Here is a 17,183-nt window from a genome sequence, read left to right as displayed (position 1 = left end):
CTTTGTTTTTCCTTTCTTCTTCATGTTCTTTTCTTCCCTTCTTCTCTCTCTCTATGTATTTTGCAGGTATCTCCAATTCAGCTTTGACATCCAGCCTGCACTCCGGGACTTTTGTGGTTATTACTGGTGGCTCATGAATTGCAGACAGTGTGGCCCTCTTCATGGGAGCGGTGAGTCTTTGATCTTTTGTGTAGTTTGCCCTCCTCTGGTCCATGACTGACACACCCATTAGGCCGCCCACCCTTAAAATTCTTTCACATAACACTCAAGGCCTTAACTCCCCACTCAAACGACGGAAGCTCTTCGAACATTACCGCTCCGTACACGCGGACATTATCTTACTTCAGGAAACACACTTCCCTTCTACTTTCAAACCCACATATCTACATCAACATTATCCTCAATTTTTTCTAGCCTCCGCAGAGAACAAAACTAGAGGGGTAGCAGTATGTATCTCCAAACATATTAACCTATCTCAACCTGAGACTTTTATGGACCCTCAGGGTCGATATATACTGGTATCCGGACACATAGATGGGGAATGCTACACTTTTGTTTCCTATTACGCGCCCAACAAGGGCCAAAGCACCTTCTTTACATCCATGCTGGGGAAGCTGCGACACCGCCTTAAGGGCACGGTGTTTATTGGAGGAGACTCGAATGTAGCATTTGATTTTTCTCTTGACAAGTTAGCATCGGGTAGGTCCAAACCTAAACGTCCGTCGAAACAGAGCGTTAACATTGCCCACACAATCCACTCTGAGGGTCTGATTGATACTTGGAGAGAGATGAACCCACGGGCAAAGGACTATACACACTTTTCGGCCCCACACCACACTTATGCTAGAATAGATCACATTTTTACAAAACCCCAAACGATCCCCTTGCTAGAACATGCGAGAATTCTCGACTCATCATTATCGGATCACTCCATGGTGGTTGTAGTGTCCAGGAGACCTATGGGTTCAGGGAGTCGCCCGTGCTGGCGTCTCCGGGAATCCATTCTGAGCGATCCTGCACATAGCGCAGATATAGCGGCTTCTATCAGAGAATACTTTGAGCTGAATGATACAGGGGAAATATCGCCGGTTACACTATGGGCTGCACATAAAACTGTAATAAGAGGCAAGTTGATACAGTTGTCCTCTAATCTCAAAGCACAACATCAGGCCGACACTCTCAAATTCACAAAAGAATTCCGTTCACTAGCTAAGGCACATAAACAACGACCCACGGCAGATTCCCTAGCCAAACTAGACGAGGCCAAGGCCCGACTAAACATGTCCTTGACTACAGCGGCTGCTCAACATCTTACCTGGACGGGGGCCAGATTTTATTCTCAGAAGGACAGGATTGGCTCAAAATTAGCGGTAAAACTGACCCCCAAGCCACGTTCACACTCTTTTCCTAAGATCAGGGTTCATTCAGGGGACCTGTCTCAGAATCCCTTTAAAGTAATGGAAACTTTTCTGCGGTTCTTCTCGGAATTATATAAACAAGGCCCTGTCCCCCCTACAAATGTCTGCGAGACATTCCTGAATGCTCTCCCATTGCCCGAGATATCCAAGGCACATAAGGACCTGTTGGAGGATCCGTTCACTCTTGCAGAAGTCCTTGACACTATTAAATCTCTTACCGTGGGTTCTGCTCCGGGTCCGGACGGATTCTCCAATGGGTATTATAAGAAGTTTGGCCCTGGTCTGGCCCCTTATCTGGTGAAAATGTTCAATTCTCTCAGGGATGGTGCCTCCTTGCACCCGGATATGAACTCGGCATTTATTTCAGTGATTCCGAAACCCGGAAAGGATGCCAGCGAGGTGGGCAATTATCGGCCTATTTCGCTTATGAATAATGACATTAAAATAATGACAAAAATTCTGGCGAACAGACTTTCAAGCTTTATCCCTAGATACATACACAAAGATCAGGTGGGATTCATCCCTGGGAGACAGGGACCAGACCAGATTAGACGTGCAGTAGATATAATAACACTCCTTAAGGCACAGTGGGATGGGGGTACCCCGCAACAAGGATTTCTGTTATCCATCGACCTTCATAAGGCTTTTGATTCCATTGACTGGTCATACCTAACTGATATTCTGGGGAGATGGGGGTGCGGCCAGTACTTTCTTAATCTTATATCGGCACTATATTCGCATCCTACGGCTCAGGTACGTCTAATGGGTAGGTACTCTAACGCATTTAGCATCGGTAGGGGGACAAGACAGGGATGCCCACTATCACCGCTTCTCTTTGCCATAGCCATAGAAACTTTAGCCATTGCCTTACGCTCCAACCCCGACATTAGGGGAGTCATGTGCGGGTCTTGTGAACACAAATGTGCTCTTTATGCGGACGACCTCCTCCTTTTTGTTACCTCGCCCTTAACCTCTATGCCCATAATTAACCGGACTTTATTGGATTTTAGTAGGATCTCGGGCCTAAAGGTCAATATGGAAAAATCTTTAGCTCTGAACGTTACGATCTCCGCGGATATGCTCTCCCAACTGTCGAACAATTTTACCTTCTCCTGGGCTCACTCCCAGCTTCCTTATTTAGGGATCAATCTCACTTCGGACATACACACGCTATTTCAAGCTAACTATCCTAACATGGCGAAAAAATGTAGAACGGATTTGACTCGTTGGTCTGGATGTGGGATTTCCTGGCTGGGTAGGATTAATGCGGTGAAAATGACACTTTTACCACGTCTTTTGTACTTGTTTCGTTCCCTCCCAATTCCGATCCCCAAAACATTTCTGAACAAATTACAAACGGACATTGTGAGGTTTGTTTGGGGAAAGAAAGGTTACAGATGCTCCTCAAACACGCTTTACCGGCTGAAATCTCAAGGGGGTCTGGGTCTTCCCAACTTGTGGGGTTATTATCAAGCAGCGCAATTGGCCCAGATATCTATGGCTTTTTCCGGTTCGGTAAAACCGGATTGGTTGTTGATGGAAAGACAGTCTACTCCTCACCACATGATAGATTTCCTGATGAGTTGCAACCCTAAACGCAAACCGGCGATTCTAGCTCCCACCCTTTCACACTCCATGGCGCTGAGCTCTAACCTTTTTAAACGGGAATCGCTGATCTCCCCACTTAAACCGCTAACACACATTTTCCACAATGGGGATTTCCCCCCGGGGGAAGATATAGAAGCTTTTAAATGGTGGACGGATAAGGGGTTATACAGAATTGGACACTTCTTTTCCCCCACAGGCCCTCTATCCTTAGCACACTGCAGAAAGAAACTAGATATGCCCGATTCGGAATTATACAGATTTACACAACTCTCACACTTTTTAAATTCCATTTGGACCTCTAAGCCACTTCCCCCTTTTATGACACAATATGAACAATGGTGTGCTCAGGCTACGGACCAGAGGGGGGGCATCTCACTGATCTACACGGCTCTTTTGAAGACGGACAATAAGCCCCCTTATGCTCGGGCTTGGGAAGCTGACTTGGGCCACACCTGGGAGTCGAAACAATGGTATGGGGCTGCGATGAGAGCTCACAAAGGTATCCTGAATATCTCGCTCGTAGAGGCGAGTGTCAAAGTTTTATTTAGATGGTACTATGTTCCTTCCAGGCTGGCCAAGATCTTTCAGGGCTCCTCGTCAGTGTGCTTCAGGGGCTGTGGTCTGGAAGGTGACATGTCTCATGTCTGGTGGTCTTGCCCTCGCATCCGCACTTTTTGGCGGAAAGTGTTTTGCACAATTAGCTCCATTACAGGGACCACCATAGCCCCACATCCCAATACAGCCCTGCTAAATCACATTATTCCGACTCTACCCAAACATTTGCAGCAACTGGCGTTTTTTATTTTTCTTGGAGCCAAAGTTACGATAGCTAAAGCCTGGAAGAAACACACGGTCTCCTTTAAGATGTTTAAAACCAAGGTAACTTGGATTATGGTACAAGAACAAATAGTGGCCAAATGGAAAGACAAAACAGAGAGATTCCGGTTGATTTGGGAACCTTGGGCAACAAAGTGTAATATTTCTCTCATTCCGGGGGTGCGGCCTGGAACCCTGGCCTATGGAGTGAGTAATGCCTGAATAGCAATTTACATTCTTTATTCCTTTTTCTATCATTTCCAACGTTTTCTCTTTTCCCTCCTTTGCCACCTCTCTTGGTGTACTATGTGGCACCCCGAAAGGGGTTAGAAGACAGACAGTAGCTATCTTTTGGATTAGTTGATTACACAATTTTCTAGCGGTACCTCAAATTTTGGACCTCGGATGAGATGGATGGGGAGTGCCCTGGTCTTGGTGAGCGAGCCCGGCCCCTGGTCTGCAGCTTGATCCCGTTTGGGGCATCAGGGGCTACGGGCTTGTGAGCCTTGCCTGGACATTTTCCACGGTTGGGAATTAATTGTATGCTATGGGTCCTTGACACTGCAGTTGATATGGAAACACCATGTCTGGTTGTTATACAGATCTGTACTGTTAGGTTTTTGTCTAGATCTATGTTTTTCTAGATTACCCTTGTATATGCAAAAGTGGATTTTACTTGCTTATTATAAGGAATGTTCATCTATTTTGCTTTGTTATACTGAAAATCTTCAATAAAAATTATTGAAATAAAAAAAAAAAAAAAAAAAAAAAAAAGGTTACTAATTTCGGCACCTGCGATCGGGATCCCTGATTATACCAAAACATTTCATTTGTACATTGCTGAAATCACGGGACACGCAACAGGGGTGTTGACACAACAACACATCAAACAAAGGCCGGTAGCATACTTCTCGGCGGCTCTCGATCCTGTCTCTAGAGGATCACCGTCCTGTGTACGAGCAGTTGCAGCAGTGTCAATTATCATTGACAAATCCTCAGAAATTGTCTTAGACAATCCTGTAGTGGTACATACCACACATGACATACACGCCATCTTGTCACAGGTCCAGCCAAAACACATATCAATGGCAAGGCAGCTGCGTCTACAATGCACCTTGCTCCTACCCCCCAATGTTACCTTTCAGCGATGCACTTCTTTTAACTTAGCACAGCTTTTACCATTACAGACAGATTTGACAGGGGGGAGTAATGATGATAATGGTGTAGACACAGCACAAGATACTCAGGATTCTGACACACTTTCGTTTCAGGACATAACATCTGATGAACACGATTGTTTTCAACTTATGGAACAAGAAACCACGGGGTTCCCACATGTCACAGACATACCCATTGCAAATGCAGAACACACACTGTACATAGATGGTAGTAGATTTGCCGATGACAAAGGTAAATATCACACAGGTTATGCTGTGGTAACGGACACACAGGTAATTGAGGCAAAGTCACTACCAGCACACATGTCGGCACAAGAAGCGTAACTAACCGCTCTAGAGAAAGCCCTAGAACACTTGGAGGGACAAGAAGGGAACATTTACACTGATTCCGCATACGCCTACGGTGTGGCACATGATTATGGCCACATATGGAAAGCTAGAGGTTACCTTACAGCAGCAGGCACACCTGTTAAACATGGTGAAGGAATCAAAAGAGTCCTGAACAATCTTCAAAAGGTTAAAAGAGTAGCCATCATGAAGATAGCGGCACACACGAGCGCAAAAACAACTGAGGCAAAAGGAAACGCATTTGCAGATTTAACTGCAAAGAAGGCAGCTCTAGGGGAAGTAAGCCCTGAGACCTTAGCCACGGTACAGGTGAGTATGCCCGAAACCACATGGCAGCAGCTAATCGAACTACAGGAACAAGCAGGGGCTATTGAGAAGGACCGTTGGGTTAAGAAGGGAGCTGCACCAGGCCTTGACAATGTATGGAGAGAAGGAGACAAAATATGTCTACCCGCTTCTCTATACCCCGCAATGGCAGCGGCTGTCCACTTACCCACTCATGTCAGCTCCAATTCTATGTATAGGATTGTAAGCCAAGGATGGCTAGCCCCTGGATTCAGTAGTACTGCAAGGAACTACTGTGCTGCATGCCAAATCTGTCTGATTAATAACCCAGGACAGAGAGTGAAAACCCCACGTAAACATCAGGTCCGGGCCCAATATCCCTTTCAGAGACTGCAGATTGACTACATACAAATGCCTAAGAGCGGCCCCTTTGAATTTGTTCTCGTGTGCATCTGCCTATTTTCAGGCTGCAAAATGTGATGGCAATGTTAGGGGTTCAACAAAGTTTTCATACTCCTTACCACCCACAGAGTTCAGGATCAGTAGAAAGAGTAAATGGTACAATCAAGCTGAAAATACAAAAGGCCATGCAGGAGTTGAACAAACCATGGCCTGAGTGCCTACCCTTAGCTTTGTTCTCTATTAGGTACACCCCAACAGGAAAAACCGGGTTATCCCCATATGAAATACTGTTTGGAAGTGCACCTAGATTAGGTTTATATTTTCCTCAAAGTATGCAATTGCAATGTGATAGGTTAACTACGTATGTAATACAGTTGCAACAGCGTCTGACTAAAATCCACAAGAGTGTGTATTCTTCTCTTCCAGACCCTAATTCTGTCACAGGTACTCACGATCTACAACCAGGAGACTATGTGTATGTAAAGAAACATACCAGAAAGACACTGGAACCAAGGTTTGAAGGTCCTTTCCAGGTGCTATTGATTACAGCAACCTCAGTGAAATTGGAAGGGAAACCTACCTGGATCCACGCTTCTCACTGTAAAAAGGAGCCAGTTGGCAAATGACAACATGTATCTTTTTATTCTTTTTGTTTCAGTAATCCTGGCTAATAGTTTGGTTACCTCACAGAATAAAATACACAAGGATGAAGGATTTTCTAAAAAAATGTTATTACTGAAGTTTAAATATGCTTATGCCCAGAAGTCAGGATATGAGAAATGTTGGATTTGTAGCAAATTACACCCCAGCACAGCAAGTATACCACTGATGGCAGTTCCTATAAACTATACTGACCTTGCTAACAGTAGCATTAACATAATTAGAACAAATACCAGCGAGACAGTAATGTTTAAGTCAAATGGCCTCGCCTTTTCCCCTGATTGGTGTTTCAACCTAGGGAAAACAACGGAAGGAAATGGAGAATGCCAAGACAGCAAATTTAACTTGTCCATTTTCATACCAAAAGCTACTCCTGGGAAAAACACGGTCTTCTACCCTAGTATAACCCACACACATCAATCGTTAGCTGAGTTCCTCGGTAATATTTCAGACAACAACACCAGGTGGTTAGTGAGTAACCTATCTCTTTATGGATACACCTCCCTTTATAGAAATAATATCGGTAGTAGATCAGTAGCACTGGGAAATAGTATATATATCTGTTGTGAGGATAAATGTTATACTTGGATACCTAGAAGAGCTCAGGGATGGTGCTACCTCGCAAGTTTAGTACCAGCAATGGGAGTAGTAGGTGATGAACGAGGTGATCACCTATTAGAAGCTAGCATGCACCCTAGATATCCCCTCAGGTATCGTAGTAAAAGAGAAATATTCCTGAAGAAGGACATGGCATGGGCTTGGTTCCCGTCCTGGACAGGATGGGGTATAGACTTAATGAAACGACTAAATAACTATACAGGAATTATTAATGATGTTTTGGAGAAAAACTCTGATGATATTACTAAGTTAAATCTGGAGACCAGAGCCATCAGACAACAATTAGAATTACATGAATTAGCAATTGAAAGTATGAGTGCAGCACTGACAGGACTCTGTGAAACTACTGAGGACTATGAGTGCTGTACTTGGATACATAACACCAGCATTGAGGTACCTGACTATTATGACATCATTGCACAACACCGTACGGAAGTAAAGAATTTACAAGAGAAGGCCCGAAATATTGGTCGTGACTGGGATCCGTTTGGTGGAACTTTTAGTTTCTCAGGGTTATTCTCTTGGGTTAAGAAGGCAGCAATGACAATTATAGTGGTGCTCTTATTCGTATTTTTCTTTTATGCATGCTTTAAACTGCTCATGTGCTTTTGCAAGAAAGCCAAGGTAAATGATGCGGAAAAGATGGAACTTTTGTGAAGATAGGTGGATTTAGATCCTTGACATCACCCATCTTGCAGAAAAGCCACTCTTCCTGAATTTTAGATGTTGGTACTGTCCAGGGGGATGGGTGTATACCCCTCTGACAACTCGCGGTCAGGGAGAGTACTCTGGATATAGGCCGACTAGAACTTGTTCAGGTGGACCCAGGGCAAGAGGGAGGGGTGATGTCAAAGGGGGAAATGTAAGGATTAAGGTATGTGGAAACAAAATGGTTGACAGTATGTCTTACTAAATACTTGTATTTCTTTATCCTTCTCAGTAAAATAAGGACTCATCATCTTTAGTCACGTACGCATAAGAAGAGGCCGCATCAGCCCTAAAAAGCAGTCTACGCCCAGAAGATTGTCTTATCAGCTGATAACACCTGGAGAATTGCCTTTTCTTTGCAATTTGTTGTTTTTTTACATTGCTGATGCTTGCCTTTTTCTGTCTATAAAAGATGTAATAAAGAAGCCTCAGGGTCAGAGTTAAGCACGGACTTCTGAGCAGAAATACTGAATACCTCCGTGTCTCTTTGCTTAGATAAGAACTCTAACTAACAATTGGGAAACGGTAACATAACCTGACAAATAGGTGACTTGTTGAGGTCACACCTAACATCTGCTACGTGTGTACACAGCATTAGAAGCATTGGTGTAGCCTCAGGAGAAGCAGAAGCAACATTGTACTGGGCTTATGTCCTCGTAGGGTCTAATTTTAGGCCTAGTTCGCACCTATGTATTTTTTTGGTGCTTTTCGCTACATTTTTGGAAAGGGTCAGCGACTTTTTTAAACACAAAACTGTGTTTTTTTGTTTTGTTTTTTTTTGTTGCTTCTTTGGTTCAATAGACATCAATGGAGAAGCTGCGCAAAAGGTTGTAGTGCATTTTTGCCACATTTTTGCAACAATTTACGCTTTTTAATCTGCCAAACAACAAATTGGCAAAAAATACAATAAAAAAATGATAAAGAATGCAAATTACAGCAAAATCGCAGTAAAATCGCATGTGCACAAATGCACAACAAAAGCACTGCAGAAACGGATCCAAAGCAAACTGCATAGGTGTGTATGGAGCCTAAGCTCTTATTCTATAACACTTGGCCCCGTACCACTCATTGGCATAACTGCCAAGTGTTCTGAGGGACAGTCTCAGGATTTTCAGCAGAGTGGCAGTGGAATGCTCTTAAAAAAAGTGAATGTTCACTTAACTTAGTAAATAGGTTGAAGCTGTGTTGACTTTGTATATCCAATCATGTGTAAGGGAAATTAAAAAGCAGGATTTTCCTTATAATCATGTAGCAAAGTCTTGAACCTCTTCCAGCCTAATAAGGACCTTCAAGGTCAAAGACAGCTGACATCCTTCCATATGTAGTGGGTTGTGAGGCATAGTGGGTGTAAAGATGGTGAAAGTCATTCTCTCCCATGAGCAGTGCCAACCAAACAGGGTTGGTGCAAGGATTTTTGACACCCTAGGTGAAACCACATTTTACACAACCCCCCTCCCTCTGGCTCCACCGCTGACTCCATCCCCTTTGCCCTACCCATGTATTACGCATACCCAACTTTTGAACTTGAGAAGAAGGGGCACTTCAGGGAGATGTGCGCCACAGCAAAAAGTGTGTGTCACCAAACATGATTGTGGGAGGGGCTTAAGGGCCACGGTTTAAAAAAAAAAATGTGCTTCCTTGTACATATTGCTGTGCCACAAGCTGGAATCTCAGGGATACATATAGACCTCAACACAATCATTTAGAAAATTACTTCCAATAAATCTGGTTTTGTATACACTGAAAAATAGACAAAGAGCTTAAAATAGAGGATTATAAAGGATCTGAGGAACTCGGGCTGGAGCCAAAGAATAAATACTGCAGTATGAACTCTCAGGGAGAGAGAGCGAGAGAGAGGGAAGAATCACTATGATATATGGAAGAAAGGAAGAGGGGACACTTTGGTACATGGAATTCAGGAAGGAAGAATCACTATGGAAGAAAGGAAGGAGGAATCACTATGGTACATGGAAGGCAGGAAGGAGGGATCACTATGGTACATGGAAGGCAGGAAGGAGGGATCATTATGGCACATGGAAGAAAGGAAGGAGGGATCACTATGGTACATGGAAGGCAGGAAGGAGGAATCGCTATGGTACATGGAAGGCAGGAAGGAGGGATCACTATGGCACATGGAAGAAAGAAAGGAGGGATCACTGTGGTATATGGAAGGCAGGAAGGAATGATCACTATGGTACATGAAAGAAAGGAAGGGAGGATCACTATTATACATGGAAGGAGGGGTCACTATGGTACATGGAAGGAAGGATCACTATGGTACATGGACGAAAGGATGGAGGGATCACTATGGTATATGGAAGAAAAGAAGGGGGAACACTATGCTATATGGAAGGAAGGCAGGAAGGAAGGATCACTATGGTACATGGAAGAACGGAAGGAGGGATCACTATGGTACATGGAAGGAAGAAGCACTATGGTACATGGAAGAAAGGAAGGAAGGATCACTATGGAAGAAAGCAATGGAGGAACACTATGGTATATGGAAGGCAGTTAGGAAGGAAGGATCACTATGGTACATGGAAGGATCACTATGGCACACAGAAGGCAGGAAGGATAACTATGACACCTGGAAGGCAGGAAGAATTACTATGCTACATGGAAGGGAGGAAAGAGGGATCACTATGGCACATGGAAGGCAGGAAGGATCACTATGGTACATGGAAGGCAGGAAGACTATGGCACATGGAAGGCTGGAAGACTGACACATGGAAGGCTGGAAGGCTATGGGACATAGAAGGCTGGAAGGCTATGGGACATGGAAGGCTATGACACATGAAAGGCTGGAAGGCTATGGAAAATGGAGGGCTGAAAGGCTATGGCACATGGAAGATTATACATGGAAGCCTGGAACAGGGGAGAGATCACTCACCCAGGCTGCATTGTCTTTAGAGGCACAGGCACTCAGGCAGCGACATCAGGCAGGATCGCTGGCTGGTTGGAAATCTCCCACCCACACTCCCTTCCCAGCCACAGATTGGCTGCATGAAGGGGTTGTGGGCGGGCACAGGGGGACACGGGGAGGAGGTGGGGCAGACCTAGCCTACCTCCTCCTTCTACTGAATATACAGCGTGTGCCAGACCAGGGATGTGCAGCAGGCTAGCGGGGAGCGCAGGCGGGGAATATGCTATATGCACACTGCTGTGGGCACGCCGGGGGGGGGGTGGGCAATATGCACATTGCCATGAGAAATATGCTGTTTTATACACATTGCCGCGGGCGCGACAGGGGGCAGGGAATATGCACACTGCCGTGGGCATGAGGTAGCACACTCAGGACTTTGTTGCCCCCCGCTCTGTGGCACTGGGGTGCAGTGCACCCTGTGCACCCACCTAGGATCGGCCTTGGTGGGTGCAAAGATGGTGAAAGTGATTGGGCGCCAGACACTTCTTGGATGCAAAAGAGGTTTTATTTATTTTAACAGTCCTTTATATTTTGAAGGGAAAGAGAGTTAGGGCTAGGACACCACTGAGTGGTTGCAATTTCAATTAGCGGACTCCGAGACTTCAATAGGAGGACAGCTGTATAGGGAAAGGCCACAGCAAGGTGCCACTTCTGCATGTGCAGGAATGCTGTCTCCTATGGCAACAGTCTTTAACAATTCCTAGCACAAAGTTCAACAGTTCACTCAGCTTCACTATAACTTCTACTTGTAGTTCTTCCGCCCCTTGAGCTCCTGGTCTCTCACTGGACTCTGATTCACTGACTCTGAATCCCGTGAGCTCCTCAAGGCTTTCACGGTGGTAGCTCTCTCGGGTGTCACCCACGCTTCCCTGCTGGGTTCCTAGCTTGGCACTCCGGATACCTCTCAAGCTTCACCCCCGCTGACTGGCTCGGTCCCTCCCTTGACACACAAGGCTGCTCTGCAAGCATTTCCTACGCTGGTTGGGTCCCTAACTTGATCACCGCCTGAAATTTCCAGATTCTCCATTGTGCCCGTTCGGTGAGAATATTTTCTTCAGTTACTCACTGTGGTCCCTAGTAAAGGTGGTTGGTCACTAAGCTTTCCTTCTACGTCCGACCACGACAGGTTCTCCAGCCGGCAGAACCATCACTCTTAGTTGGACTGCAAGCTGTAGTCCCAACCCTGCACTGCCCTCTTAATTCTGGATAGGCCCTCACACAGCTTGGCAGACAGATGCTCCTGGAATAGGCCCAATCTTCGGCCTAGCAGTCCAGGGCGTACGACACACGTCCACCCAGTTCGAGAGGCACAAAACACAGATTACCTGTATCCACCTGAATATATAGGCTTTCCCAGCAGGCCAAGGGATTCAAGAAAACCGCTGCCCATTGGCTGAGATACCCCACATACCAATAACCTGACCTTGGGTTACCCTTCTCATATCCTATATCACCCCAAGTACCCGGCCACCTAGTGGTAGAAGAGAAAAGTGCAACAAGGCCAAACATAGGGAGAAATCAATAGATCTCTATCAATCCACCAAGATAACTACTCTTGGCAAATCAATTTGTGAGGAGCACCCTGACTAAACCCCAGGGTTTACAATCTTATCCTGTTTTTACCATTATTTATGTGATATAATCTTCTTACCTGAAGACTGTACATCAATGTAGGAATATTAGTGACACAAAATAATTTTACTTGCATATCTATGTTGACCTCTGATATATATTTGGGATGTATCTGTGGCCATTTAGACCTATGGCAACATGGCTGAGTGGCCGGTCTCCTCCTGAAAGTGGGGGTAACGTGGACTACAAAAATATGGCCAATGTTAGAAGCCTGAGGAACCCCTTGAGAGCGCCTGTTTGGGCGAAACTAGTTGGAGCGACACCCCAGTTCTGACGTTATGCTGATGCATGATCCTGGGTCATCAGCGGCTCTCTCATTACTTGTACTGTGTTTTTTTGCGGTCACATTGTTCTAATTGAATGACTGCCTCTGTTCTACAATAAACGTTTGTTTAAATGGCTATACTATCCCTGGCTTTCTGTTGGCTCCTTGGAGAGCTGTCTGTTCCAGTAGGATTTGCCTTTTGCTGATGCCTCAGGCTTGGTTCCCACTATATCACATACATGGGATCTGGCTTGTGAGACTCCAAGTCACATGACATGTGAAATCCCATGTTAGTCAATGAGAACTGTCTTAATTAGCACTACTGACGCCACTCTGACTTTAGAAAAGGTTCCTGTACTACTCCAAGGCAACTTCTATCCGACTTGTGTCCATAGACATTAATTAAGTCGCCTGCAAGTAGGATCCACATCTATATTGATGTGATTTGGATTAGACATTACAGGAAGATTACCCAGGCATTCCCTGAAAGTCGCTTCAAAGTCACATCATATCAATACTGCTACATGTGTTTGGTAAAAAAAAAAAAAAAAACCCAAGTGTATATTGATTGGTTTGCGCAACGTTTCTAGCATCTATAAACAATCGTATATATACTGAAATTTTTATTTATTTATTTTATACTAGTAATGGCAGCGATCAACGACTTATAGTGGGACTGATATTGCGGTGGACAATTGACACATTTTGACACTTTGTGGGAACCAGTGACACTGATTAAACATCTGGGGTGATTAAAAGGTTAATTGTGTGCCTAGTCAGTGTTTTTGTGTTTACTATGTGCTGTTTTTACTAAGGAAAGTTGTGATTTTCCCTAAAACAAAATCCACCACCTCCCTGCTGACAGAACAGACGTCTGTATTTTTTACTTAGACAGATCTCTGTTCTGTCTCTCTCCTCACCAATCAGTGGGCTGCCAACTGACATCTATTGGGACACACACTGATCGGCTTGTGTTGTGTCTAGTCACAGCACAGCCAGTGCCCCCTCCATCCCCTTAAAGTGGTTGTATACTCAAATTTTTAACTTTTACCTACAGAAAAGCCTATAATAAGGCTTACCTGTAGGTAAAAAAAATATCTCCTAAACCTGTACAGTTTAGGAGATATTCCCCTCGGTATGCGCCGCTGACTGCAGCGGCGCATGCGCACAAGGGGATTCTCAGCCTGAAAATCAGGTAGTGGCCGGCCGGCCGGAATGAAATCTCCCGCGCGCATGCGCGGGAGTGACGATATCGCGGCTCCAGCCACTCACAGCGCCGGAGCCGCGATACCCGGAAGAAACGCCGAGGGAGCATGTCAGCTCCCTCGGCGTGGATCGGGCCAGATGTCGGGGCCTCGTTCTAAGGTAAGTATTTCATAATGAGCTAGTATGCAGTGCATACTAGCTCATTATGCCTTTTGCTTTGCAGGTTTAAAAAAATAAATAAAAAATTTGTGGGTTTACTACCGCTTTAATAATTTTGAAGCCTTTTTATGATTCTCTTTCTAATTTAGCAATGTCTATTCTGAGGATTGGTGACCAAAACTGAACTGCACATTCAAGATGAGGATGAACCAATGTTTCTAAAGGAGTAGAATAATCCGTGTAATACAGAGAGAGAGGAAATATCACTCACCAGATATATGATTACCACAATCAGTGCTACCAACATTACTAGGACACCGAGATCAACCACAGGACGATGCCTTACATATGAATAGGAATCTGTGAAAGAGAAAAAGCAAAGTACACACAATGTATAAAATTGATACACATGATAAATATACAATGTATCGGTCTGTATGGTTGGTGGTCATGTGACATCTCACCTGTATAATCCTCCATCAGGAGAGCAGAGAAGAGACAACAAGACACAATGTTACTATTCTGTGTCACCCTCCCACTATGACCCCCCAGAGCCCGGAGCACTTCAAGTTTGGGGCCCCTTAACATAGAAATGTAATTATATGACAAATAAAAAAGTGAACTGAAATGAATGATAAATCACATTTGTTCTAAAATGGTCGAAAAAACCCATTGGTTAGGAGACAACTTGTCAGGGACGTGGCATGCGCAGACATACATTTGCAGATGCCGTCTTGGATAGAAGGAATGGATGGCTGCACACCGAGGTAGTGATGAATCTCTTTGTAAAATCCATAACATGAATAACACCAAAGGACAGGCAAACAGGTACCTTGAATTCTTGCCGGGCACAGGCTAATGCCTATGCGCATGCACAGGAACATTAGTGCTAACAGGTGATCGTATATGCGAAAATGCATGCGCACATTAGCCATTAATGCTGGCGTCGACAGCAGCTGCACTAGTGCAGTGCTGTCTGATCTGCAGCTTTACCCTGTGTTCTGATCCTGTGCATGTATCTGATCCAGTATTTGACTCGGCTTCCTGACCACGCTGCTGTCTCCAGTGCTGACCTTTGGCTTGCCTTGAGCCTAATTATTCCTGCCTGTCTGCCTAATTTCCTGCTGCCAAACCCGGCTTGAACTCTGACCATTCTCTGCCTGCTGTTTATGATAGACTGATCCTCCATGCATGATATGGCTTGTCTGACTCTTCTCCAGTCTTCTGATCCAGTCTTTTGCTTCCAATGTAGTTCTGGTACTGCGGAGTGCGGACCTGCATCCACATTATGCCTGCATCCACTGTCCTGCATCCACAGCATACCTGCATCTGCTGTCTCAGCTACCTTCTGCTGCTCAGCCGTCCAGTCTGGTCCTGCTGCTCATCAGCTACCAACGGAGGACTTTGCAGGCACTCTTACCTCACCATGCTCTCGCAGCCACGGTTGCCACTCCAGTGGTCCTTGAGTCGGGGGTTGTATGAGAGGTCTCCCTCTATTTGTCAGGCTCTTCCAGATGGTACATAACACAACTTCACTATTACACTCGGTGGAAGACACATAAGGAAGAAAGTCTTCTATGTTCTGCTGATTTCGTCCAATGTGCTGCTATTTCTTTCTGGCCAAATTTCGATCCAGGGCCACACCTGTCCAAAATTTGCCAATTCTCATAATTTCGGATTAAACTTGCTAACTAAGTTTTACCCTATTCGAGATGGCGGAGTGTTGTATTTGCCCCTTAAATCAGGGTCAAGCGGCGCCGTGAGCTTCTCTATGTTTCTCACTGAAATAAATCATTGCTAGTCAATAACTTTACTCCTACACGATGAGGTCGGGACTGTTGCCTGACACTTTCCAATTTTTTTTTACTTTTCCCTAATCCCACCCACTTATCTCTCATAAACAAGGCAATAAATTCCATGACACCGTCACATAAAAAAAACCCCAACTCAAATAGTAAAATAATATGAAGTTGAAATGTATAAACATCTGCCAGAAGCTCTCATCCCTTTCTTTACTTCTTAAGTCCGGCTTAACTGTCCCATATCCTGATACCCACACACTTTTTTTATTTTTATATAGTAAAAGTAATTTTATTATTATTACTTTTTTTCTAAAGGAAAGTGCCTATTTTGCCCCCTTATCAATCCGACACTGGACAGGATGACCCCAGTCAGGGGTGGACTGACAACTCATGGGGCCCTTGGGCAATAGAAGTTTATGGGGCCCCCAGGCTTACAGGTGGCTGCCATTCCAGGAGTAAGTAACAAACAAACATATAGAGTACAGCAGTCAGAGTGAGCGCCATGCTCACATCAGAGTCCTCCCTTACATCAAAGTCCCAACATTCTCTATATACATCACAGTCCGCAGAGTCCCACCCTATGGCGGAGCCCCCCAGTGTGCCACCCTATGGCGGAGCCCCCCAGTGTGCCACCCTATGGCAGAGCCCCCCCCCCCAGTGTGCCACCCTATGGCAGAGCCCCCCCCAGTGTGCAATCCTATGGCTGAGCCCCCCCAGTGTGCCACCCTATGGCAAACCCCCCCAGTTTGCTACCCTATAGCAAACCCCCCCAGTTTGCTACCCTATGGCAGAGCCCCCCTAGTGTGCCAACCAATGGCAGAGCCCCCCCCCACCAGTGTGCCACCCTATGGCATAGCCCTCCCCAGTGTATCACCTTCTATCAGTGTCCCCTTACACACTCCTTTGCACCTTAGTGTTTGGTGTGGCAGGCAGCTGGGAGGAAAAGGCCTTTAAATTAGAAAAAAAATTCACTTGTTGCAGCCTCTGAACTGTGCAAGTGAGTCATAGAGCCAGTGGAATAGTTAACTGCTGTGTTTGGCCTCAGATCTAGCAGTGGGGCATGTGAATAAAAGCCATGCTTGATGCGTACCATGATATCACTGCACAGGTCTGTGCCCAGATCTGCCTTGCTGCCTGATCCGAGTCTGAGCTCAG

General features: G+C 45.2%; 1 protein-coding gene across 1 annotated transcript in view; it reads right to left on the bottom strand.

Annotated features, from left to right (window-relative positions):
• Nucleotides 1-957: 957 nt before the first annotated feature.
• Nucleotides 958-17,183, bottom strand: part of LOC143984090 (uncharacterized) — a 95,321-nt gene continuing 79,095 nt past the window's right edge. The window contains exons 4-5 of the mRNA XM_077484406.1: nt 14,498-14,586; nt 958-1,041 (exon numbers count right to left, since the gene is read on the bottom strand). Of these exons, the coding sequence (XP_077340532.1) occupies nt 958-1,041; nt 14,498-14,586 (173 nt within the window). The remainder of the gene's footprint in view (nt 1,042-14,497; nt 14,587-17,183) is intronic.

This window comes from Lithobates pipiens, unplaced genomic scaffold, assembly GCF_037356315.1.
Source record: "Lithobates pipiens isolate NorthernLeopardFrog02 unplaced genomic scaffold, aLitPip1_a1.2 Scaffold_16, whole genome shotgun sequence".
Classification (NCBI taxonomy): Eukaryota; Metazoa; Chordata; class Amphibia; order Anura; family Ranidae; genus Lithobates; species Lithobates pipiens.
Note: the sequence above shows the minus strand (reverse complement) of the source record. Positions and strands in the feature narration are given on the sequence as shown.